This window comes from Nyctibius grandis, chromosome 4 (genome assembly GCF_013368605.1).
Source record: "Nyctibius grandis isolate bNycGra1 chromosome 4, bNycGra1.pri, whole genome shotgun sequence".
Classification (NCBI taxonomy): Eukaryota; Metazoa; Chordata; class Aves; order Nyctibiiformes; family Nyctibiidae; genus Nyctibius; species Nyctibius grandis.
The window spans coordinates 430,010-444,030 of record NC_090661.1 but is presented as its reverse complement, the minus strand read 5'-3'; the positions used below and the strand labels follow the sequence as shown (position 1 = coordinate 444,030).

The 14,021-nt window shown below is 62.7% G+C and overlaps 1 protein-coding gene across 2 annotated transcripts; it reads right to left on the bottom strand.

The window, feature by feature from the left end:
- Positions 1 to 4,606: 4,606 nt before the first annotated feature.
- LOC137661976 (ras-related and estrogen-regulated growth inhibitor-like) lies at positions 4,607 to 13,423 on the bottom strand. 2 transcript variants are annotated; one of them, XM_068397809.1, is made up of 4 exons: positions 13,265 to 13,423; positions 8,682 to 8,759; positions 7,543 to 7,616; positions 4,607 to 6,315 (listed from the first exon to the last, which is right to left on the bottom strand). In XM_068397809.1, exons 1-4 carry the CDS (start codon positions 13,359 to 13,361, stop codon positions 5,830 to 5,832), a joined length of 735 nt encoding a protein of 244 aa, XP_068253910.1. In that variant the 5' UTR covers positions 13,362 to 13,423; the 3' UTR covers positions 4,607 to 5,829. The 2 variants fall into 2 exon arrangements, with proteins under 2 accessions (XP_068253910.1, XP_068253911.1); XM_068397810.1 differs by having other exon boundaries at positions 8,682 to 8,738.
- Positions 13,424 to 14,021: the final 598 nt, after the last annotated feature.

The window sequence follows — 14,021 nt, the reverse complement described above, 5'->3', positions numbered from 1 at the left end:
CAGCCAAGCGAGTTATTAGGGGGATTTGCCACTCTTTATGCAGTTTTATAAACCTGTCTGCCCCAGCGAGAGCACAGTTTGGCTAAAAACCATGAAGGAACAGGGCAGAGGCGATCAGAAAAGTGATCTTTGGGGTGGGGCTGTGCTCCCCGCTGCACCAGGAGGGTTCAGCCCTCCAGTCCAGGGTAGGGAGGGATGGATGGGGGTGTGCTGGTAGCTCTGAAAATCCAGAAATCTGCCCAGGATCGGCAATTCCCTGTTCCTCACCCCAAAATGGGCTGGGGGGGCGACCGATGGGGTTATCTGGCAGCAGCTCAAGGCAAAGCTCTGTCACATGGCGCAGGATGGACTCGTGGCTGGGGGTGGCAGAGGGGTTATGAATCGCTTCCAGATGGGATTAGAGGAGCCTGGGGACGGGGAGTGCAGCGGTGCCGACGCAGCGGGCTGGGGGGGCTGGAAATCCATTCAACCCACCAGCATCAACAAGCAGAGCTCAGAAATTAAAGCTTTTTGGTGAAACACCCCGAAAACAGGGACTAAGGTTTATTCCCTTTGGGTTTAGGATGGGCAGCCCCCAAGGGAGGCTTCCTGCCCAGTGTGCCCCCCAGACCCTGCCGTGACCGTCCAGGCTGGCTGCAGACCCAGCGAGCACGAACAGCCCCGGGGGTTTTCCACGTGAGGAGCCCAGGGCTGCGCTCGGAGAGGACCAGCCCTCACCATCAATATTTTCCTCCAGCCTCAAAGCGCCAGTGACTACAGCCACAGCTTCCCAGCCTATACTGGGGATGCTGGTTTGGGATTCTTATATTATTATTTAAAAAAAGAAGAAGAAAGGAGAAAAAAATAAAGAGAGATGTGTGGGTTGGCCAAGAGCAAAAGCAAACGGGCAGGAGCAGCGAAGCTCTCCAGGACTTGGCGCCTCTCCTCGACCAGGCGCTGGCCCAGCTCTCCATGGGGATGGATCCCACGTTGCCTTAAAAGCCCCCACCCAAACCCCCTTTTTCCCCCATCACATACACAAGCCAGGAGAGACAGCGACGAGCCAAAGCAGCCTGCCTGCAGCTTGGCAGCACAGATGTACCCATCCTCCTGCCCCCCTCCACCGCGGGACCTACCCGGGGTTCATCTGCCGGTGCCCAACACGGAGGAGACGCCTCAAAAGCCAACCCCAGGAGCAGGGAGGGGATGCGCTGCGGTGGGGGCTTCCCTCCTGGTTGCAGTTCCCAGCCTTTCCTCTCAGGGCCAGCAAAAGGTTGGGCTGTGCTGGCACCCTCCGTGCCTTACAGAGCCTGTGCTCGTTGTTAGAGCTGAGCTGTTGATGGGTTTAAAAGAAAAAGAAAAGAAAAAAGGGTGAGATAGCTCCTGAAACCCCTAAACCTCAGCCCCGGGTTTCTCCCTGCAAAGCACTCCCCAATTTCCACGAGCTCCCAGGGAACTTCACGGCTATTTATAACGGCAATAAAACGAGCAGCAGGACTCGTGGGCATATAAATAGTAACGGCACTTGGAAGGGGCCGCTCGGGACTATTGTCTCTGTCCCCCCCCACGTCGTGTCCCCCCACCCCGGAGCCCCCGGGCACAGGGAGCTGTTTGCACCCACCCCAGCTTTCAGCGTGGTCTCATGTGGAGCAGCACCTTTTGGGGTGAAGGTGGGCTGGGGACAGCACGGAGCACCCCATGGGTGCCCCCCACCCTGCAGGTACCCCGGGCTGTGTCACGGGATGGGAACAGCCCCCGTGTACCCCTTGTCCCCTCCCCTCTCACCCCAGGCAAAGGCTGATATTTAGGGGACACCCAGTGTGGCAGAAGGGTGGCAGGGACCGAGCCCACGTGCCCAACACGCTCCTGGCACAAGACTCACCTCAAACTGCTCATGGGGGATGGAGGAGCCTGCAGTGCTGGGGAAGCCCACCGTGGCTGGGTGCTGGCCCTCCTGCACTCCCAGGTCGGGCATCTCGAGGCCAGGACACATGGCAACAGCCGGACAAGCTCAATTCTTCTGCTTGGAGCCTGAACCAAAGCGGTTCACTAGAGGAGACACGCTTCTGTGGGGTGTCCCAGAGCAGCACCCGCTTGGGAGATGCTGCTCCCAGCTCTGCTCTCCCCTGCACCCCCAGGAGCTGGGTTGGGGCTGCAGCAAGGCCAGACCCACACACCAGGTAAAGCCTTCAAAGAGCCCAAACTCTGTTTTTTATGGAAAAATGAAGTTAAAAAAGCACAAGATTGATGGTCACAGCTGCAGAGAAAGCGGCTCCACCCCACCTCGGGGGCTCGCTCGTGCCCCTCGCTAAGAGGTGGTCACACCTCCCACCGAAACCAGCCTTCCCATCCCCACCTGAGCGGGGTTTTATCTTTCTAAGCAAGGCTTTGGCTGCTGGAGTGGAGTCCCAGCCCCACAGTTGGCTTAACTTGTGAGGAAGCTCCCCAAAACGACGTGGGGTGTGTAAGCAGAGGAGCAGGTCCCATGAGGACTCAAGCACCAGCCCCGTATCGCTCAGGAGGGCTCACCCTGAGCACAAAGGAGGGGAAAATACACGATACACACAGCCCTCGCTCTTCGAGGGAAGGTCCAAGGGGGCCCGGCGTGCCAGGGAGCTGCTGGTGGGGAGGGAGCTTTGGGAAGGACAGTTCTGTGTCATTTGCCTCCTCCAAGCTTCCCCAAAGTCTGGTGAGCAGATCTGCAGCCTACAAGCTCACCAAATTAAATCTCTGCCCCGGGAGATGCCTTTGGGATGAGGAGACCAAAGCTCTTCAGCTTCTCTCTGTGGAGCTGAGCCATCACAGCCCAGACACCAGGCTCGAAGGAGTGAAGGTCCCCAGGCACAGGACAACCCTCTGGACACCCACATGTCCCCAGAGAGGTGGCATTTTCCAACACCACGCAGGAACGTTTGCCCAGAGGATCAGTGCGGGATACCCCCGCTCCCTCTGCCCTGCGTGGGTTACTCAGCAGCCCTGAAGCCTGGTCCCACACAAGGGTGGTCTGGGTTTTCTGGAGGTCTCCAAGTCAAACCAAACCACAGCCCCACACTCCTTGATTCCACCCCAAAAATCCCCTTAAACGTTGTTTTAGTGGCATTGCCCCTCTCAGCAAGGGGGAGGCTGCAGGTCGTGCGTCCCCACAGACCCAAGCACCTCCGAGGGGCTGCAGATGGAGGTCTGGGCACCTCCTCTCCATGGACCTGGCTTTAACTCACCTCCCCGAGCCTCTAAAGCTGCAGGCTCTGCTCTGAGGAAGGCAGAGACCTTCTTCTTCCTCCTTCCTCTTCTTCCTCTTCATTTCTTGCACAGAGCTCCCACCACAGGGATGGAGGATTTATGGGGCTGCCCCAGTGCATCACCCCCAAGGGCACCTTTAACCCCTGGGTCCCCACAGAGGGGCCACCCCAAAAACAACCCTCCCCACCAAGCCTTTCCCCACCCTCAAGACTCTGTACCGGGAGAGGGGAAACTCCCCCAGGAGAGCCTCTAAAGGCTTCCACTAATTAGCAATTAGCAGCCCTGATGAGCTCCCCCTGGCCTCAGAAAGCAGCTGAGCCCAATACTAATGAGGTTTCTTGCTAGTTATGGCTGGCAAGAAAGGCCAAGCTGCCTCCCGGGTTAATGCTGGCCCCTTCCCGGGGTCCAGGCGCGCCGAGGATGCTGTTCCTGGCAGCTGGTCCACCCTCATCCATCAGTTTGAATAATTCCTGCCAATAACGTGGATTTCTGCCTTGCTCGGCGTTGCGCTGACCGGGGCTTGAGCCAGCGAGGAAGCACGGTCCCTTGGACAAGCCTTGGGGACGTGCCATAAAAAAAACCCTATAATTAAACCCCCAGCCCTTGCTCCCCCTGCCCAGCTCCCCGGGGCTCCAAAGCCCCCGTTGGGCTCTCACCTTACGCAGAGCCAGGAGCAAACCCACACCCCCCGGCAGCGTTTCCCACAGTTGGCATCCAGGGTTTTAATTAAGGTGCTGGGAAGGAGCAGTCCCTAATTGCTCCCTCGGCCTGGCCCCTTGACGGGGATTGTTTTCACCCCACGGGCGGGATGCGGGTATATGAACGATGGTGGGATTTCATGAAGCCCTTGGTGATGGGGCCCTTGGTGATGGAGCCCTTGGTGATGGGGCCCTTGGTGATGGGGCCCTTGGTGATGAAGCCCTCGGTGATGGAGCCCTCGGTGATGGAGCCCTTGGTGATGGAGCCCTTGGTGATGAAGCCCTTGGTGATGGAGCCCTTGGTGATGGAGCCTTTGGTGATGGGGCCCTTGGTGATGAAGCCCTTGGTGATGAAGCCCTTGGTGATAGAGCCCTTGGCTGGTGGCAGGCAGCCCCAGGAGGCCCCTGTGGAGCTGTCGGAGGGGCAGGGGTGTCCGTGGCAGGGAGGGGAGGTGGGATAAGGGGTTTCACAGGCAGCCATGCCCCGGAGGGAGCCCCCCAGACACGCACCCCTGCCCATTCCCCGTCGCAGAGGGATGGAGGGAGCTGGAAGGACGCAGGGTGCTGGGGCAGGAGGGGGGTGCCTGGCCCTGGTCCAAGGGCTGTACCCCCACCGTGCCCCCCCAAAAGGGCACCAGCGCAGCAGGATCACCCCGGCCCCGCGCTCGCAGGCACGAGAGCGTCACGGGTGGGTGTTGATGGCTTTATTGTCGTGGCAGCAGACGGGGGGACACGGGGGTGGTTACACCGCAGGGCTTCCAGCACGTTCCAATTCCCACGCCGTGGTGGGGTGCGCGGGCAGCAGCAGGAGGAGCTGCCCCGGGACCCCCGTTCCCCTGGGACGGAGCAGCACGGCCGAAGGGTTCAGCGTGCCCCAGAAATGCTGTCTGGGTGATTTGCCCCCCCTCGGAGAGGGGCAGAGGGGTAAAACCGGGGCAGGCTCTGGGCAGGCAGAGAGCCTGGCAGAGCGCCGGGCACACGGGGATGGAGCAGCAGCACCTGCTGCCCCCGCTGCCCCTCGCCCGGGGTTTTATTTACAGAGTCACTAAAGGCGAGCGCGCCGAGGAGCCCGAAACGATAAAAAATGGCTTTTTAGAACAGCCAGGGATTAACTTTTTTCCCCGACGTAAACAGGTCTCTGGTGTGTTTAACCGTGCCCTCGGTGCCAGCCTGCGAGCGGCAGGAGGGAGAAGGGCTCCAGCTGAGCCGGGGGGACGCAGCCCCTCTGCGGGCGGGGGGACGTGGGGGGCTGCCCCTCCGCAGCGGCTTCAGGTCACATACCCAGGGCAAACCAGGACAGACGGACGCTGGTGGCTGCAGGGGGGCGAAGCAGCTGGGCTGGCTCCTCGGGGAGAGACGGGGGGACACAGCCCTCCGCTGCCCACCGACCCACGTGGCTGGGGGTCTGGGGGCACTGAGGGGTGGGTGTGGGCAGTGACCCCCTCCCCAGAGCAGCTGGAAAGGTTCTGAGCAGACAGGGGATTTTGCCCCCCAGCAACACTGAGCAGCAGAAGCGACAGCCGTTGTCCCCAGGACAGGGGTGGCTGAGGACAGCCCAGGGCACAGCGCGACCCCCAGGGTCACCCCGGCGCTGTGGGTGCACGAACAGGCCCAGAAATCTTTCTTGGGGGAGCGGGGAAGCCCAGACAGACGTGTCCATGCTGGGTCTGGTCCCCGCCGAAGCACTGCTGAGCCTCCACGGGGTGACCCACCACCACTGAAGTCACCACAAACCACCTTCTCTGGGGACTTCAGGCGTGCAGGGGGAGGAAGGGGGAGCAAAGGGCAAGATGGATGAAGAACATCTTCCCTGCTGACACAAAGCCCGCCTGTAACAACCTACAGGCTTTAAAAGGCTGCTGTCCCCCAACCCCACCCTCCCACCTCCTAAGCTTGAGTCCCAGGGGGACGCTCACTCGGGGATGTAGTCCCTGAAGGAGTTAAAGCTGAGGCTCCGGCCCGCTGAGCTCAAGGTGGAGCTGGCTTGCATCTTGGGGATCTTCTCCATCAGCTTCGACACTGTCCTCCTCTTGAAGGAGCCCGGGGAGAAGTGCCCCTGTCTCATGAGCTCCTGGTAGAGGGTGTTGAACACCGCCACGGTCTCTTCGTAGCTGTCCCGGGTGGAGATCTCGTAGAAAGGAAGCTTCAAGGCTTTGGAGAGGTTTTCCCCGTCCTCCGTGGACACCATCCTGTCGAACTGCAAGTCCTTCTTGTTGCCCACGATGACGACGGGGGGCTGGTCGCTGCCGCCGCTCCGCTTGGGGCTGGAGTGGAGGTGGTTGATGAGGAAGCACAGCCGCATGACCTCATCGAAGCTGCACCGGTCCGTCACCGAGTAGACCACGGCGAAGCCGTCGCCCCACTTGATCTTCTCCTCTATCTGCAGGGAATCCTCCTCCTGCCAGGGTGGACAACTCGTGTTAACCCCAGCAGCCCCAACACCTCCTGAACACCAACCCCAACACCTCCTGAACACCAACCCCACTGGCTGCAGCCTAGAGAACCCTCCAAGGGAGGCTCTGGCCCAAGGGGTGGCCCATCACCCCCTCCCTGAAGGGTTTTGGCCCCGGGCTCGCACACAGCAGCGACCTGCAAAGCAACACGGGGCAGGAATTGGATGGGTTGGGCAAAACGAGGGATGGAGAGAGCCATCAGCCCCGTGCTGAGGTGGGCGAGGGGAGAGTTGGTGCTGCTAAAGCTACGTCTGCGTTAGGGAGTAACACGGTGCAACAGATGAGCAGACAGCCTCAAGCTTGGCCAGGGGAGGTTCAGGTTGGACATTAGGAAGCATTTCTTCTCAGCAAGGGTCATTAGACACTGGAAGGGGCTGCCCAGGGAGGTGGTGGAGTCACCATCTCTGGAGGGGCTTAAGAAAAGCCTGGACATGGCACTTAGTGCCCTGGTCTAGTTGCCATGGTGGTGTCAGGGCCATGGTTGGACTCGATGACCCCAGAGGGCTCTTCCAACCTCATTGATTCTGTGATTCTGTGACTGAAGGGGTCGGTGCAAAGGCTCCTAGACCTGAACCACCAGCGATTTGTGCAGCTGCTCCTAAAACACTAATTTGGGTACAATCATGGCAGAATTCTAACTGGATCCCCTTTAGAAACCAATTAAAAGGTTTTTATTTCAGCAGCACTTCCGTCTGTATTTGACAGAGCGCTCTCCATTGCCTTCTCTCCTACTCGAACGTGTAAAGTATGAGCAGAAAGGAAGGATGTTGCAATCCAGTGAATCCCTTCAGTGAGTTTAATGAGCTTTGCACCAGGTCCTGTGGCGATTGTGGCATGAACAGCAGCAGATCTTGTGTGATGCTCCCTGTTACGGGCGGCTCCTGCTCCCCGAGCTGCCTCCCTGCCCTCGGGACGCTCCCCTGGCATGGGCAGCGGAGCTGCACCACACACTGGGAAGGGGCACGGGGACACATTCAGCTGCCCCCACGCTGTAACTGATGTTAGAGAGACATAAACTCTCCAAAACATCCTTTTTCTGAGATAAATCTCGATCAGTATTTCGGATACAACAGACTGGAGCTGGTGGAGGAGCAGGGATCGCCCTCGGTGCCACCGCGCGTCCCCAGTGGCGTTTCCCGGGGTCAGACGGCCGTGGGTCGGCGTGAGCTCACCTGCCCGGCCGTATCGAGGATCTCAAAGTGCGCCATCTCCCCGTCGATGACGGCCACGTGTCTGTAGATCATTTCTGGGGGGGTGGACACACAGAAAAGCAGGGTGAGAGAAGCCCCCGGGCAGCACATGACAACCCAGGTGGCCTCGAGGAGCCGATGTCCACCTGCTGCAGCCTACAGCACGTGTGGCCCCTGTTCCAGTCCACAGCTTGAACCGGTCCTCAGTGTCCCCCCGCACCTGGGACAGGCAGCCCCGTGCCCACGGCATCGAGCCCAGCATCTCCGCCGGGCAGTGGAGATGAGAAGAGGAGGCTCAGAGGTGACCTTAGTGCAGTCTACAGCTACCTGAAGGGAGGGTGTAGCAGACAGTCGGCCTCTTCTCCCGGGCAACTAGCGATAGGACAAGAGGACACAGCCTCAAGCTTGGCCAGGGGAGGGTCAGGTTGGACATTAGGAAGCATTTCTTCTCAGCAAGGGTCATTAGCCATTGGAAGGGGCTGCCCAGGGAGGTGGTGGAGTCACCATCTCTGGAGGGGTTTAAGAAAAGCCTGGACATGGCACTTAGTGCCCTGGTCTAGTTGCCATGGTGGTGTCAGGGCAATGGTTGGACTCGATGAGCCCAGAGGGCTCTTCCAGCCTCATTGATTCTGTGGTTCTGTGAAAGGACAGGCGAGGCAACAGCGGGGTTGTTTTTCAGACCAAGCCTGTCCCTCGGGTGCCCTGTGAACCAGGGGGGTTAGAGTCCTCCCAGAGCCCTCCCAGGTTCCCCAGCCCAGCAGAAGGATGCACAGGTCATTTCTGGGAAACTTCACCAGGGACGTGGCTTCAGTGCCCAAAAAACCTCAAACCCCAAAGCAAAAACAACCCCCTAGGAGACAGGCGAGCACCAGCCGCTGCCCCGGTGCCTCAGGTACCTCCGTCCCCTTGACAGCCACCCCCCAGCAATGGCTCGAGGATGACCGAGCATGCTGGGCTTCCTCGTGTGATGCCCATGGCTCACCCCAACGGGCTTTGCCTTAAAAGCAGAGAAAAGGGATGCAAGAGGCAGGAAGGTGCCACGACGGCTGGTGGCTGTGACCGTTGCCAGCCTGGCCGAGGAGGAAGAGGAGGAAAGCAACAAGACAAAGGATTTCACCCACCTAGGGTTGGGTCGTAGTCTCCGATGAACCTCCTGGTGATGAACCTTACGGTCAACGCTGTAAAAAACAACAACAAACCTGCATCACACAAAAATGCATCTGTCCCTGCCCTGGTACGTGCTGGGCTTTATCCAGAACCTGCACCCGGGGAGGCCTCCCCCGGCACCGCAGCAGCCCCCGGGGCCACGGCAGGACCATCGTGGTCCCCATGCCAGCACCCTGGGTGGCACCAGGGGCTGACAAGAGGAGACTGGCGCTCGTGAGGATGGGCAGAAGCAGGCGAGATGCTCCGAAGGTGTTGGTGAGATGCCACCAGCCGTGGGTGAGATGCCACCAAACCGTGGGTGAGATGGTACCAAGCTGTGGGCGAGGTGCCACCAGCCGTGGGTGAGATGCCACCAAACTGTGGGTGAGATGGTACCAAGCTGTGGGTGAGGTGCCACCAGCCGTGGGTGAGATGCCACCAAACTGTGGGTGAGGTGCCACCAGCCATGGGTGAGATGCCACCAAGCTGTCGGTGAGATGCCACCAAACCGTGGGCGAGGTGCCACCAGCTGTGGGTGAGGTGCCACCAAACCGTGGGCGAGGTGCCACCAGCCATGGGTGAGGTGCCACCAAACCGTGGGCAAGGCACCACCAAACCGTGGGCAAGGTGCCACCGAGCCGTGGGTGAGATGCCACCAGCTGTGGGCGAGATGCCACCAGCCATGGGTGAGATGCCACCAAACCGTGGGTGAGATGCCACCAAGCTGTGGGTGAGATGGTACCAAGCTGTGGGTGGGGTGCCACCAGCCGTGGGCGAGATGCCACCAAGCCAGCTGCATTTCGGGAAGCGCGCGGCGGGAGCGCAGCATCCCACGGGTGGATGCGGGACCACGGGGCTGCAGAGCTGCCCCAGACGTGGTTTTGCTTCGGAGCAAAGCCGACACGGGGCGTCCCGTCCAGGGTGGGACAGCCAGCGGGTGGCGGTGGCCTGGCAGGGACCGCGGCCGCGCCGAGGAGGCGGGTGGGGATGTGGCTGCCTGCCGGGGCTGCGGTTCGCAGCTCGGCTCGGAGCGAGGAACCACGATTTGGGAGCAGCCCCGTGGCAGCAGCACCACGGGAACCTCCTCTGCTCAGAGGCCACCGAAGGAGGCGGCGCAGGACCTGGTTTTGCCCCGGTGAAACCCCCCAGCGCTGGAGGAGCTTCCGCAGCAGCAGGAGAGGTGCCCTGTCCTGGACACGGCACTGCAGGCGCCCAGCTGCCTCCCCTGAGACCCCTCTGCTGGTGAAGGGCCCCCCAGCCAAGCCCAAAGGCTTCATCTCCATCCCCACCCTGCGGATGGGGACCCAGCGCCTGGTGCTGCCCACACACCGGGTCAAAGAAAAACCCCCTCAGCCCCAGCATCTCTGCCCCGAGCAGCTTCTCCTGCCCCCCTGCACCTGCCCGGGGAACTCACCCCCCTCTCCCCTTCCAAGCCACCTCTGCGCTTCAAACCCTGCCCGGCAGAGAAGGGATGTGATGGGACAAGGATGTAATTGAGCAAAACTGCTCTGTGGAGACAACCCAGGGTCCCACGGGAGGCCCCGACCAGCATCTTCAAAGGGGCGACCAAATTACCCCGGGGAGAGCGAGACCAGCCAGGCTGGATCTCTAGAAAGCACCTGATGCCGTGTCATGTGTCAGGCAGGCACCCAAAGCCGGGGCGCGTGGTGCTGCGTGAGAAGAGGAGCCAATTACACGGATTAAAAATTGGCTGGAGCACAAGCCCCCAGCGGAGCTGCCGGGGCAGGAGCGGGCGCAGCAGAGGCGGCAGCGCGTCCACGCAGCCTTCGAGGGATTTATTTTTCCCCATCTTGACCATAAGTCACCTCAGAAAGGGGTTACTCCTGGAGAGCCCCAGAGCTGAGAGGGTTAATTCAGTCTGGTCCCTGGGGATGGCCTCATGCAGGATTAACCTGGACCAGGCACCTCGGGGACCACGGCGAGCCCCACGTGCTGCTCTGGTTGTGCTGCCGTGTAACATCCCCTCGTGGCACGGACCCAGCTCGGGGCCGTGGGCTGTGGGCAGAGCGCTCTGAGGCGCAGCACAGCCTGCTCTGGCCAGCATCAACAGCCCAGCCAGGAGATAACGGGGCTCTGCCCGGGCTGGGTGTCCAGCCTCCTCCCACGGGTGATTTATGCAGCCTGGGACAAACCTTTAAACTACCAACGGGGTTCAGCCCCGGCTCTGCGCCCAAACCGTCCCCGCTCGGAGATCTGGGGCCTCAGATCGTCAGATCCTGGAGATTTCCAAACTGCTCCAAGGAATCAAACTCCCTTGCTGAGAATTGAGGGTTTTCCCCCTTTTGCAGCTATCCTCAGCTCCCCCGACCCGGCTTCTGCTCCCCGCATCGGCAGATGCCAACGGCTTGCCCAGGGGATGCTCCAGCTCGCCCAGGGGATGCTCCAGCGTGGGCTCCACTCGCCTCCTGCCAGCACAGGAGCTTGGCAGCTCAGGGGCGGGTTCAGATGAAACCCGCCTTCACCCTCCGCTGCTTCCCCTCCCCAAAAGGGGGGATCCCCACACTTCACACCCCTTTCCCTCCTGCCCAGCCCTGTCTCCCCCCTGCCTTGGGGACCAGCACCCGCCGCCTCTGGCAGCCCATCATCCCCGGCCCGTGGGAGCTCCAGCGATGATGCTGATGCTTTTGGCTCCTTCCTCGCCCGTCCCACGCGGGTCCCTCAGCCCAGATGCTCTTGGCCCCTTGCCCCGGGTGTTAACGGCCCCGCCGGGCAGGGGAAAGCCCTTCCAGGTGTCCTCTCCCCGGCTCCGTCTGGCGCGGGGGCCCACAGGCAGCAGGACCCAGTGGCTCAGGCACGGCGCCCAGCGAAGGTGACACGCTGTCCCCTTGCAGGAGGGGACAGGCAGGGCAGCACCCCGGGGACAGGGAGAGCCTGTGCCAGGGCGGCTGCCAGCCGGCGGGGGATCGCGTGCTGCCGCTCACGGGTTCCTGGCACGCTCCCGCTCTCCTCTGCACGAGCCAGGGATCGATCGCCTCCCTCTGCCCAGATTTCACGGCCTGGGTTACCGCCACAGCTCAAGAGGACGGCGAAAAAGCCCTGCTGAGGGGCACGAAGGCTGTGCAGGCACCCACGGAGCTGAGCGGGCACAAGGCAGACCCTGCAGACTGGCCCAACGCCCAGCTGTGCCACCGTGGCCACCACGGAGGGCACCGGGCTGAACCCGCCTGGAGGAACCTTCAAAGACCCTTGGCATGATCCGACCCTACGGAGGAGGCTCAGCGGCTGCAGGAGGGGCCCCCGCAGCTCCCAGGCGCCCGGGGGGGATGAGCGCCGGCGGGGGCAGCGCGTACGTGCAGGCCCAGGGGCGCGAGCCAAGGCGCTTCGTACGCTCTGTACAACCATCGCTCCCAGCTCCATCTGCTCGCCGGCACGTCGAGGCCAAACGCCGCCCAGGGACCCCCCCGTGCTCCGGGTGTGCCTGGAGCTGAGCCCTGTTCCTGTGCTCCCACTGCCTGGTGCTGCTAATTGAGATCTGGGAGTTGCCTCCTTTAATTTAATCAGGGGGATAATGATTTTTCGCTACCGCTGGGCAAGAGGAACTCGCCGGCCAGCGAGGCGAGAGGTTACTGTATATGGAAACGCGACTGGCAGAGCCCCGAGAGCCGGAGCCGCTGGCCACGAGCCCGGCGAGGTGCCACCGCCGCGGCCGATGGAGAGGTCGTGCCTCTTCCAGAGCGGGCAGCCAGCGGGGCACTGCCCTGTCCCCAAGGACACGGCAGCCCTGGCTGCGTCCCCCCAGGCTCTGTGTGAGTCGCTGCTCCCCAGCCTGGCTGCAGTGGCACCCCCGTGGGACACGCACCCTTCCCTGAGCCACCTCTTGTCCCGCTCCTGGCACGGGAAGGGAGTGGGGCACCCTCCGGCCCCGGCGCCTGCAGCCCGGGGTAGGGGAGCGGGCAGGGGTGGGAGGGTGACCCCCCGGGGCAGGAGTGGGGTGCAGGAGGGAGACTCAGCACCCCAAATCCCCACCCGACAGCCCCGGGTGGGCAGCGCCGAGCGCAGCGCAGGGAAAGGGAGTTTTCCTGGAGGAAAACCGAGCGCGGGGCTGGAGCACGGGGCTGCGCAAAGCCCGCTCCAACCCCGCTCCCTTCGCCGAACCCCACCGGCGAACTCCGGGCAAAGCCCAGAGCTGAGCTCGGCTCTCGGGCCGGGGACCCCCCGGCACGGGATGAGCCCGGGCTGCCGAGCGCCCGCCCCGCAGCCCAGGGCAGGGAACCGCCGGGCCCCCGGAGAAACCCCCTCCCCAGCCCGGCTGGACCCCGGGGACCCGACCCCCGTCCCGGGGAAGGAGACCCGGGGGGTGCCGGAGGGTGCTGGGAGGATGCAGGAGGGTGCCAGAGGGTGCTGGGGAGACGGAGGGGGGATGCAGGAGCGTGCTGGGTGGATGCAAGGGGGTGCCGGAGGGTGCCGGGGGGATGGAGGGGGGATTTAGGGGGGTGCCGGGGGATGCAGGGGGGTGCCGGAGGGTGCTGGGAGGATGCAAGGGGGATACGGGGGGATGCAGGGGGGATACGGGGGGATGCCGGGGGTCCCGTCCTACCTGTCTTGCCCACGGCGCTCTGCCCCAGCACGACGAGGCGCAGGGTCCGGGCCGGGCTGAGGCTCACGGAGCGGCGCAGGGGCCGGGGGAAGCTCATGCCGGGGCCGGGGGGCCGGGGCTCGGCCGCGCTCCGCCGCGCTCCCCGCTCCACCGGGCGCTGCCCCGACGGCTCCGCCCCCGCTGGGCGGGCGGGCCCGGCCGCTGCCCCCCCCGTTCCCCCCGGAGCTGCCCACCCTTCAGGGGCGGTGGGGTCCCCCCCGGCTCCCCACGGCCGGGTGGGCACCCAGCGCCCAGCCCTTGCCCTGACCACCAGCGAGGTGAGGAGCGAACCCGGCTCCGCGCAGATCAGCCCCCAAATCCCCACCGATACCCGGGAGCTCAGACTTCACACCGGGCCTGGAACCAAACTTTGTGAGTGCTTTGGTGCAGCAGCATCGCGAGGCTGGGAAATACCAGCGGGAGGGTGAGAGCCAGGGGTTACGTGTGTGCCAGGGTACACAAGCGTGGGCACAGGGAACGTGTCACTGCTCGGAGCAGCAGCAGAGTGGGCACGGGGGGCTGGAAAGAAGGAAAAAGACCTGCCAAAAGTCCTGCCACATCTCCACTGCCTTCAGCCAGCTCCAGGACGCAGCTTGCCCGTACGCAGATGGCACCAGCGCTGCACGGTCCGGCAGAACGGACCCGACCCAGAGCAGAGCAGGCAAATGCCCGCACGAGGGCTTCGGTCTCTTTTCCGGAGGCTTCAGTCATTTCTCTG